The 12,320-nt window shown below is 38.6% G+C and overlaps 1 protein-coding gene across 1 annotated transcript in view; it reads right to left on the bottom strand.

Moving 5' to 3' along the window:
- Positions 1-12,320, bottom strand: part of EML4 (EMAP like 4) — a 182,996-nt gene that overhangs the window by 29,686 nt on the left and 140,990 nt on the right. Inside the window, exons 8-11 of the mRNA XM_068398931.1 lie at positions 10,748-10,871; positions 5,422-5,571; positions 3,869-3,938; positions 2,398-2,508 (exon numbers count right to left, since the gene is read on the bottom strand). Coding sequence (XP_068255032.1) covers positions 2,398-2,508; positions 3,869-3,938; positions 5,422-5,571; positions 10,748-10,871 — 455 coding nt within the window. The remainder of the gene's footprint in view (positions 1-2,397; positions 2,509-3,868; positions 3,939-5,421; positions 5,572-10,747; positions 10,872-12,320) is intronic.

Raw genomic sequence — 12,320 nt, 5'->3', positions numbered from 1 at the left:
GATCTCACAAAAAAATTACCATGCTTCAAATAATACTCTAGGAAAGCTTTAAAAGTATCCTACCAAATCTTCCCCTTTTAGTCTGTTTTTGCTGCTGTTGTCTTTTTTTTTTTTCCTTTCTTGTTTGCAATATTATGCAAGTAGCAAAGAGGTTTCTCCCTTTTTATACTCTGCAAATATTTAGTTTTTCCTCAGGTGTCAGAGGGCAGACACCTCCACTTATGGTTTTTTTTTCTTAAATGTCACCATCACATACACACCACTTTATCAAATTTCGTAAGCACATCTCATTTGTTCCTCATAGAGCATTAAGTACCAGCAGTTTCATCACGTAGTTGGCAAAACTGCAGCAAAGGTAACACTTTCTGAATAAAATGATGCTTACAGAGCAGGACTGGCATCTACTGTATTAAATAACTGAAACAGCTTATTTTGAACAGTTTTACAAGAAAATGGTAAATATGGCTATAGGGAATTAAAAGAGCAGACAGAAAATCTTAGAACAAAAACATACTTATTCACAGCAACACATACTTGCACAAACCACTTGTTTCAAGGACATTTGTAGAAAGATTTGGAGGAGGTCTTATTTTAAAGTTGATTCTTGCAGTTCAACCGCATTCTCTAACAAATTATGAAAATAGATGTGGCTGAAATTTTTATTCCCAAATACCATTATGAGCAGCAATATGCAAATACACATGTCAATCATTAAGTGGAAAGAAACCCTGAAGACAGCATTGGCAATATGCACAGCTCTTGCATGGGTTAATGGAATTATGTGGTAAGAACACAGTTCTAGATACTGCACATTCACTATTTCAGTCTAGTGAGGAATCATGTGAGACTCTAATAAGGTATCAAAATCAGTTTCAGTTGCAAAACAAACTAATAAAAACTAAAATCTAGTCCTCAAAAATTCCTTAGTGTTTTTTTTTGTTTGTTTTGTTTTTAAAATGATGGAACATGTACTTATTCACCTTGGAAAAAAAATTTATCTAAGTTTTATTGGTTTGTTAGAGTGACAGAAATGACAGTATTCCTCTCACATTATTCTATTTTATTTATGCTACTCTCTATTTAAGAAAAAAAAAAAACATCTACTGAAAGACAAAACTTAGATACAACTAACTTAGCAACATTTCAATGTGTAAGCATTTCTTTCCAACAGGTCGCCCAGTGAGACTGTTGAGTCTCCATCCTTGGAGACACCCAGCTGGACCACAGCCCTGCACAGCCTGCTCTGGCTGAGCCTGCTGTGAGCTGGACAGTCTACGAGGTGATCTCCAGACACTCCTTCCCACCTCAGCTGTCCTGTGAACCTCTTCCTCTATTAGCAAAATACAGCAGACATTATTTTTCTGCATTTTTTATTTTTTTTACACGCACTAATTCTTCTTGCTGAGATGCAAGAATCACAGCTTGGGTTTTCAGGAGGTTTGATATATCTTAGTACTTTGGCAAAAATACAAAGGCAGCTTAAAGATTAAAATATACACATATTTTACAAAAAATAAACTCTGCCAATTTGGAATGAAAATTTTATCAATGCCAAGTAGCACATCTCCATGTGCAACTGATTTTTCTGATAAACTCTGTGGGCCCAGTAACAAGACTTCTATTTTTTTTTTCTATGTAAAAGTAGAGGCACAAATTGAACAAATTACTCCTTGGGAAAAAAATAGCACAAGATAATGTTTTGTTTTGTTTTGTTTTCCACTTAAATTTGAGGAAAAACTTCTTTACTGTAAGGGTGACTGAACACTGGAACAGGCTGCCCAGAGAGGTTGTGGAGTCTCCTTCTCTGGAGACATTCAAAACCCGCCTGGACGCATTCCTGTGTGATATGGTCTAGGCAATCCTGCCCCGGCAGGGGGATTGGACTAGATGATCTTTCGAGGTCCCTTCCAATCCCTAACATTCTGTGATTCTGTGATTCTGTGTTTTTTAATTTCCAGTTGATAGATAAAAACCTACTCCAGTTGTGCAAGTAGAAGTTACTCTTTCTGTCAGAACTCACCAAAATTTGTCTTCATGAACCTCACTAACAAACTTGTTTTTAACATCCAAACAAAAAAAACAAGCCCCTCACAAACAAAACCAAACCACCAACCCAGCACAGACTTCAATTTCTAGTTAAGGCTCTTCTTGCCTGCTATTTATTCACTGTGATAGTTTGTTACCACAGTTTTACATGTGCAATTTCCTGTTTCTCCAGCTAGCTCACTGTCAGCTGGTTTTATGAAGCATACATAAAACTTTACTGACACACTTTTAATACCAAAACGGATCAGTTAGACAACCACATACAAAAATCTCCAGAGACTTCCTTTCCATTTACATTTCCACAGCACCGGATAAATTATTTAACACACCAAGTGATTGCACCCATCTTACCGCTTTTGAAAAATCCAAACACCCCACTCCACGTTCAAAAGTCCCGAGGCCGATAACCTGCAGCGTCGCCAGGCTCACCGAGTCCCATACTCTAACATGGGGCTGCAGAGGCTGTGTGAAAAAGCAATGGGAGAAACAGCGTTATCAACAGTGAAAGCACCATATACAGGTGTCAAGTTTTGTTAAGATGCTACCTGAATTACAAACTGCAGACTGAAATGCAGGATGACCTGTGCTAATGATGCTGCTGGATAGTTATCTTGAAGCTCAAAAGGTGAGAGTCAAGACAATCTTGCTCCCTGTGTCTGGGCCACAAACATGGCAGCAGTGACATCGAGGCAAGAAATTAAGTACAGTGGCATTTGGTAGCTGTGAAAATGAATCTTTGCCCAATTTTAGTCATTGAACAAATAATGGAAGAGTCATCTTGCATTTCAGACCCCAGACCTAGCAATCTTATGCAATAACTGAAAATAATGATCAAACCTTGTTTTTCTAACATATAAAGTAGGAAAACAAACAAACAAACAAACAAACCAAAAACCCTGGTGCACCAAGTCCCCTAACGATCACCAACCACTCAATGAAAACCTCCATGGTTATATATCATACAAGTACTCTCCCCCAAACCAGCTTAGCTTCATAAATGTGAAACAATCATAAATAAAGTGAGAATTAAGTTGGCTTAAGGACAGCATTCACCATAGAAAGTGACAAATAATCCCACTGATGGAAAAACAAACTAATCAGCCCTAACAAGAGACTCAACAAATGTTCAATGGAAATAACAGCTATACAAAAAAATCCCACACCAATTTCTTACAAAATTAAGAAATTAAGTTGAACTTCTGAATAAGGGTTATATTTCACGTGCTTCTACACCTCATAGTATCTGTCTTTTTTTTCCTCCCTCTTTTTTCCTCTGTCTATTGCTTCATGAAGATAATCCAATTATTCAAATTCTGACAGAGTTCACCAACAGCCAGGGACAAGAGCATTTAAACACACTTGCTCCCAAATGAGCAAGTTTGTAGGAAAGCATGACACACCTTCCATGAATTCTCAAAGTTGGTTTCCTCTTCCATGAAGCCTTAAGAGTACACTGACCCACAGAACTGGGGACTTGTTTTCCTCTGGGAGAAGACTTATTGAAAGAAATGTGACTTAAGTAATGTGGCCTTATAAGTCAATTACAAGCTTCACATTCACTTGCAGAATTAAAATTGAGTTTCCTGTGTCACAGATAAAGGACTTTATGAGCTTCTGCTCTTTTGATGTATGGCTGAGTGCTTAGTTGTTACTGTCTTTTGCTAGAGATAAAGGCTGTTACCTTAGAAACAGCAAAATACCTCAGTAAATGCAGTGCATAAAATAAACTGCAAACAGAAGGTGATAATGAGATTAAAAAAACAAAACACTTTTTCCTGATTTTCAAAACAAGATACTACTGCTCAACAGCTCTATTACTTACCCTTCCATCTTTATCCACTCCAGCTAACTGTCCTGTTGCAATTCTAATTTTGTCTGGATGAACTGCAAGACTAAGACAGACAGAAATATGACTTGCTTTTGCTGTCATAGGTCTTCAAAACTGAGAGGTTTTTTGTAATTTTTTTTTTCTTTCTCAACAGAAGCCCATGAAGACACTTACAATCCTAAATCCCACTTTTAATGAGACAGCTTGAATGTTTTTCATCAGACTATTTCATTACACACTGTACTGACGGGTTGATCAGGCTCTTGCGATGGCTGCTGGCACACAACCAGGAGTGTCAGAAGAGCCACCTCCACTTGTGCTCCGACAAATCTAAGGTTTGCACTGTATCAGGAGTCCACTGTAACAAAATATACACTGCCTCATGATGAACTTCTTACACGTAGTTATGTGCCATATTTATAAACACTACAGTATATTTTATGCCTAAACCTACCGATACCACGAACCTGGGGAAAAAACAGCTGAAAAGTTGGCTGAGGGCTTGTGTACCCAGGAGTTAGGGATTACTGCCACTAGAAACGAGTTACTGATGTAATTGTACTAATGAAGTTCTCCAGTATGGTGAACTACTACTGTAATTAAAAATCTGCTTTTGCTTATCACATTTTACTTTGGAGCTGATGTGAAAAAACAGATTTCAGAGTACACATCCTCTCAGTCCTAATGATTTTTTGAGTGACCTTATTTGCTTTCTCTGTAAAATTACAAAGGTGAAGAAAGCCATTGAAACAGGTAAGGAGGAGCAGAGGGGAGCCTGAAGAGGTCGGAATGATGGACATCAAAAACATTTGCAATTCAGTCTAGCTTTTTGAATGAAAGTGAAGAACACAAGACTGACAGCATTGCTCCCACAGCAAGCAATTACAGTTATCAAAGCACAGCCAGGAGAAAAGAGGTTTAGATGGCAATTTTTCTCCATTCAGGTACAGTAGGGAGCTTATGTTCATTACATTATGTGCACTACTCTTCAGACTAACATCGTAAAGTCAGCAACTGCCTTTGCATCCCCAATGACGTTGGCTTCAGTTTCCCCGCTTCTCTGTTTTGTTTCACAAACATCTTTCTGATTTCCCAGACAGTCTTAATTCTTGGATGGGACATCTATTAGAACATGAGAAAACGATTGCTCAGTTTTCCATTTGGTTTTCTAATTCTCCTTTAAGACTGCACCTTTGCATACTACCTGTAAATCACTGATTTAGAATTAGGTTGACAGCAATTTTAATTTCTGGGACATCTATTTAGAATAATTTACGCAAAGATCCTTTCTCTAATCTGGCACTCTTGGATTCTCTACACATCCCGTTGTTTTACTTTTAAGCCAGAAACTCTAAGCTAGCATGGACTGCTCTAGCACCGTTCACCTGCGCAGTGTTTTCTACAGTGAAATCTACTGGGACTGATGAAATAGAAAATAACTACAATTATGATGAAATTAATGAGCTCATACATACAGTAGGAGAGAATAAAAAAATAAATTTCTGCATTATTAAACACATACTTACATGCAAATGTTATATACTAACCATTTAACGCAGTCTGTATGACCCAAGTAGTGTCGCTGAGTTCTCTCCTCATAGTTAAATAGTACCACCACTGATGCTATGAAATATACAATTTCTCCGGTAGGAAGGAGGTAAACATTGGCTCGACAGTCTCTTCCACGATACCCATATCTATACAGATTTTTTTTTTTTTAAAGTCAAGGTTTTCATAATCACTGTATACCAGAACAAAACCAAACACAACATATTTTATTTTTTTTTTTCTTTTCCTTAAAGGATTCCTGGGGAGCTCTCATGTCAGCAAATGCCCTTTATGTTTTCCCTCTGGAACTATAGCACGATTTCAGTAACACAGTTTAGAAAAACAAAACAAAACAAACCCCATACAACTGGACTTCAGGAAACCAAATCCCTTAAAAAGTGATGCTCACTGATGTTAAAAATAAAATACATAAGACACACTGAAGCAAAACAAATAGTGTTGTTATTTTATAAAAACCTCCATGTGAAGTTTCATTAGGTAACAGGAGGACTCACTGTACTGGCTTAACATTTTTTGCAGCAACAGAGCTGTGCATCTGCACCCCAGGCACCAGAGTATTACTTCCATTCGGCCTTTTAAAACAAGCGTGTGAAAATTCCTCATGTCCCTCAGAAAAAGGCAAGCTTCTGCACAGCAGCTGCCAAGTTCAGGAAATATTTCTTTAGACTGTTTTAGAGTATTTTTAAAACAAACAAAACTCAAAATGAACTGACACAGTGAAAAATATTCTATCCAAATCTACCCAAAAAATATAAAAGGGATGATTTCTGTAGGAAACCTGTGTGACTCCTAACGACATTCAGAAATTTTACACACTGCGAACCAGCCTTGGTTAGCACTGATCAAACATTACTACAACTCATTATTTCTTGGCACCAGGTGCAATTTTCTTCATCTAGTCCATTTATGTGGCTGGCTGCCTGTATTTCAGTTCCCAGTGTCACTATGTACAATTAACATCAAAATTCAGACTTGAACAGTAGATCTGTAGCCTCAAAAAAATTAATTTTCCTGTTAGGTCCTCCATTTCAGAGAGCTCCCTGCTTCAGTGCCAACTAATACACCTGCAACAGCAAGGAAAATATGGGTAAGACATTATGCAACTTTAGCTAAAGGATTCCAGCCTTAGGGTCCTGGTTAATCAGGTAAATACAAGGAAGTCAAAGACTCACATCGAGAAATCTGGATGGATGAATCTGGCCCTTTCTCATAAATGAAAACAGGTGCAGTAGTCCAAGTTTGGGAGTATCTAAACTGACATCTCCTAAGCTGACAGCCTGGTCTCTATTTTTCTTGGAAAAGGGCTACCTTTCTAACAAAAATACCACCACACTCCTTCCAATGCTACCCCCAACCAAAAATCCCTCATAATACTACCTTTCCTCTTTGGCAGTCCCATCAAACCACAGGACTGCTATACCACAGCAACACTTGCAAAATTAAACACATGCTGTAACTAAACAATGGTTCAAAGAGGGACACTGCATTCAGTTGTCAATTAAATCCCTTAAGAGTACAGAAAACAAAACAGATTTATATCTTGCTGTCGTCCATTTATTACAGAAGAACACAATGGCTCCTCTGAAGCACAGATTATTCACTGGCTTGCTTAGCAAATGATATCGAGAGAAATGCTGGTACAACACAATGCTGAGGGCAGAAAAGAAAAGGATGCCTCTGTGTCTCTTCCATCATTATTTACTTTCCCACTAAATTTTCCAATTTCTTCTTCTTTTAAACACTGATGGAACAAAAAGAAACTCCAGAATGGCCTTTTATAAAAAAAACAAACCAGACCAAAACAACCAGGCCACTGAACTTTCAAAAATGATGGGCTGCAAACCAATGAAAATATTTTTTCTACCCTGAAGCATGAAGAACACTATTCTAAATACCTTCTCAGAGGAGAAAGGCAGATCTTGTTAATCTGCTACATACAATAGGGAGTGTATTGATAAGGATTTATTAAGATTGACATCTTTGAACATTCATCCTAGAAAAGTATTAGTGATTTATGCAAACACGCCTTTCCACAGCAGAAGTCTACTATGCAAAGCTAAGGCTAAATATTTTGGCACCCAACACGGAGTTCTGGCATTCATGAGGCTGCAAAAAATGGTTGCATTTTCTCTGTCTGTTCCTTTCCTTTACCCCTCCTACATAATAAAGTACTAAAAAGCAGCTGCATTTTCTAGGAGCATGTTTTTCAGGAGCATGTAAAGGAACAACCTGTTTTGTGGGAGAAATTTTTTGTTTTCTTCATTCTCCACCCCAGATCATCTTGAGAGAAAACAAGAGGAGTTGTTGCTCCACAGCAGTTTTTTCCTTCTCCACACACTCAGAACAAAGCAGTAGATACGTTCATACAATAACTGACTCACTCTCTCTACAGAAAAAGGGATGACATACCTTTGATGCTTAATTTCCACTAAATTTCAATGTTAACCTTTCAATGAGACCCATGTTTCAACCAGGGAAATTCAGAGACAGTTGTCTTCATATGGTGAATGTTTCTCACAAATTACAAGGACTGTTTTGTCACATTTGATACGCTTAACAGCTTTTAGTTTGGGGTTTTGTTTTTAATTGGCTAAGAATAGCCATGGCCCTCATGAAAAGTGAACCACTGGACACCAGAATTCAACAGTATATTTACTGCTGACTTCAATTATTCTTAGAAGAGCATCAGTGCTCAAAAATATCTTATAAAACAGAGTCAGAACTACTCTGCAGAAACAGAGCTACTATACATTGGGAGAAAGAGTCTATAAAGTCACTGCCTGCCAACAGCAGCGCTATGACCTCTGTACCAGCTAAATAAGCCCATTTTGCTATTACTAGGAATGCCAGATATACTTTAACCAGTTCTGAACAGCAGTAGGAAAGGCTGCATTACAAAGCAGAGATACCCAAACTAAATTATTAAATTTAAATGAAATCACTCAGGAACCAGACACAGTCAAGAGTTCAGACTTCTCCATGAGCTACTTTATCTTGCCAAGCAGCTTAGGTATTTCTTCAACTGACAGCAATCTGCAGGGCATACAAAAGCTAAGTGTGTTCTGTTCAATCTGCAGTACTGGGTATCAGTAGTTGAATATACCTGCAGCACACAGTTCATCTAAAAAGGACACACACCTCCCCCCCAAACCAACCAACCAACCCAAAAAAAACCCCAAACAAAAAGCCCACCCCAAGAACTCTTCTGTTCTTGCCCTGAAGTTGTTCATAGTCGATCAGCATCTTCCAAAACAGTAATATTGAAAGAAAACCCAATTATAAACAATCATCCAGAAGGCAGAAGAATTACAGGCATACAAAACAAAAGTTATAGACTGAACAATTCAAAACTCAATTGACTTTTCAGTTGTAAAATACTAACATTACTAAAATATTCTGTAAATCACTGTCCCCATGTCTTTTTAATAAGGTGTACAGCCTTCAGTTTGCTGTCATATTTGGAATTTACAGCTGACTGGCAGATTTCTTCCCCTTGCTAAATCTGTGCTTGAAGTACAAGATCTGCTGCTACTGTATCTTCCTGTCTCCAAAACTGAAGAGCAATTTTGTGCAGTTTCATAGAGACCAATATCAAGCCCTCATCAATTTTACTGCCTTTTCCTCATTGTTTTCTTCACCATCGTATCCAAAAGATACCCTACACTCAGAAATATACTGGTCTGATTTAGGATGACATTTCCTTAAACAGATTCCAAAAACATATGGACAGTCTGTTTAGACTAGATTTATTTCACTTTAATTAGCCCTCAGAAGGAAACTGGTTTAGCCTGAACTTAAGGTCCTTGGACATTAAATAAGTCTGTCTGCACCGGGATTTCCACCTACTTAACGTAGAGTGTGATTTCATGATCAGTTGTCATCAGTCCAAACTCCTCACTGCTGCTGAAAAAGTAGATCCGATCTTCCTCCAGTATGCCAGTTCTAGCCCTTGCATGTTTGTGGGTCAAAGCAAATTAAGGAGTTGATCCTGCTGAAAGTTAACTCCACAAAAAAAGATTACATTTCAGCCAGATCAGTGACTGACCCAATTCACTCCACAGTCATATGAGTGCCAGCATCACCCAAGAGCTATGACAGTAGGAAAGCTGGGCACCACAACTTTGCAAAGTGTGAATAAGAGCTCTGTTTCCCTTCCAGCCAGGCTTTTAATCCAAAATTTTCCTCCTTATGGTCTAAGCTTCCACGGTCTCACTGAAAAGTTCAGAGGACATGAGCTCCACAGCTGCTCTTCATAACCAAGCACCCAACATTTTCTGTTTCAAACATCTATTAGTTAATAAAGGCAGGAAGAATAATAGAGAAATCTTCTTTGCTAAAGCGAGTAACAAGGGATGGCTTAAAATATACGTATGCCTTAGTCACTAAGGGATATGCTGAGAGAGGTATGGGCAGCCTCTGTCTGTACATATCCTGACATATGACAATGTATCATCAACGTTCCTAAAAATCTTCCTGCTTTCAGCATCATCAGAAGGATCAAACTTGAGATTATTACACCAACTCGAGTGCTGCCTAGACATGTTATTTTACTTAAGTATTAAGAAACTTACTTATACAATCACAACTTACTGGAAGAATCTGCAGAGATTAGGGGGGGTGACAGGAAGACCCAAACGTGTGCAGAAGCATGTCTCTTATAATGAATGTAACGTCTGATCTACTAAGCCTGGAGAATTGTTGTCACCACACATGAACTAACTCTATTCTTCACATCATAAATATATTTAATGCATACTATTCTCCAAGAAGTGAACCCCTTTAGTCTGGACCTGAAACACCGAAGTCGTGCAAAGAACCTTGTGGACGGCTGCTTCTGCAATCCTCGCTCTATAGGTAACGACAATGAGAAATTCTGGATCTTATTCAAGATCTTCCAAAGCTCTAAAACCTCCTAAAAATGAACAGAAAACTAGCAATGCTTCTGAATACAAAGCCTACATTAATACAGTGAGGAGGGAGAGATTTTTCAAACTCAATAACTCTCTGAAGACATTCACTTTCACGCTAAAAATAAATTGCAATTAGCTTCAACAGCAAAACAAAGAAAAACTACAGCTTTTCTGTGCCTACATATTCTGCAGCTTAAAGCTGTACTATAAAGTAGCTACAAACCATTTCAATTATTATATTAAATTGAAGTTTTTTCCCTGCTTAAAAGTAATTTTTCATTACTTAGTAATTCATTAACAGAGACCACAGAAGATGAGATTCTAAATTAAAAAAAAAGAAAAGGCAAGACAGGACAAAAAGAGAACCTCAAGTAGTTACTGATATCAAGGATACACCCACTCCAGTTTTAACTTTTCAGGAGGCAGCTCTGTCCTAATATCATCATAGTTTTCTACATCAGAAGGAATGAACATTGTGATTGGTCGACCCCGCATGAACATCTTGATATATTCTCCCTCTGTTGAAACAAAAAAAAAGCATATTAATCATATAGCAAGTTTACACAAGAAATAAGCACAAAAGAAACCAGCAATAAGCACAGAGATACAAATAACACTTGTGACATAACAGTTATTTCTAAAATGCGAGCTTGGTAAAGGCCCAGATTTTAATTATTTTTTTTTTAAACAGAACACTGAAATACACACACACAGAGTAAGCGTTAGTTGAATTTGTAATAGAACAGACTGAGCATGTAACATTTTAGACATGCAAATTAAATAAAAAAGACAAATTTCAAATTAAAACCTGAAATTGAATAAATACGTAGTCACAGAATCACAGGATAAGGTACTTCAGGTTGAAAGGAACCTCGGGAAGTCTTTAAGTCCAACCTCTGGCTCAGAGCAGGCTCAGCCATGAGACCAGACTAGGTTGCTCAGGATTTTGGCTAGTCCAGTCTTGAAAACCTCCGAGGATGGAGATGGCACAACTTCTTGGCACTTGCCTGTCTGACAGGACCCCCAGGGCCTTTCCCACAGAGCTGCTTCCTGCAGCCCCTCTGTCCCCAGCCTGTATTCCTGCCAGGGGCTCTTCTTTCCCCCAAACTTTGCATTTGTCCTCACTTAATTTTGTGAGGTTCCTGCTGACCCACCCCTCCGACCTGCCCAGGTACCCCTGGCTGGCAGCTCTACCCTCCAGCATATCAACTGGGCCACCTGGTCTGCTGTTATCTGCAACACTGTACTGTGCTGCCTGCTCCAGGTCACTGCTAAAGATGTTAAGAGGACAGGACAGACCCCTGCAGACTCCACTTGTTACCTACTGGCCAGCAGGTAGAGTATGACCCCTTAACCATGACCGTCTGAGGCCAACCACCCAGCTGGTTCTTCTACCCACCTAGCAGCCCACCCATCCAAACCATAACAGCCCAGCTAAGACACAAGGATACTGCAGGAAAAAGAGTCAAAAGCTTTGCTAAGGAATATCATCTTAAACTTGGTACCATCACAAGCTAATACGCTAACCTGAATTATTAATTTATTGAAATCATTCCAATGGCTGCATGTTATTGCATATTGCATCATATCCTCAATAACAGAAAGAAACAATAGCTCCTAATGACTCCAGCTGTAACGCTGTCTACAGCTGTGTCCTGGTTACAGGGGCAGCATGATACCTACCGCTGTTGCTGCACTGACATCTAATCACATACCACACCAGAAACACATTCAGGACAAACGAAAATAAAACCATGCCACCTAGACAGCACCATCCTAATTTCGCTAAATCTAGTGGAATCACCTTGGCAGAAAAGGAGAAGGTACTATTTCCCAAAGTAAAATTGGAAGTATAATCATTAACAGAATCAGCTAAAGGACTCCCAGAGTGCGCAGATAAAATCTCTGCTACCGAGGTCAGAGTAGTAACAACCCAGTTTATCACGACATAAATCCGTACGAAACAC

The sequence above is a fragment of the Nyctibius grandis genome, chromosome 1, assembly GCF_013368605.1.
Source record: "Nyctibius grandis isolate bNycGra1 chromosome 1, bNycGra1.pri, whole genome shotgun sequence".
NCBI lineage: Eukaryota > Metazoa > Chordata > Aves > Nyctibiiformes > Nyctibiidae > Nyctibius > Nyctibius grandis.
Note: the sequence above shows the minus strand (reverse complement) of the source record. Positions and strands in the feature narration are given on the sequence as shown.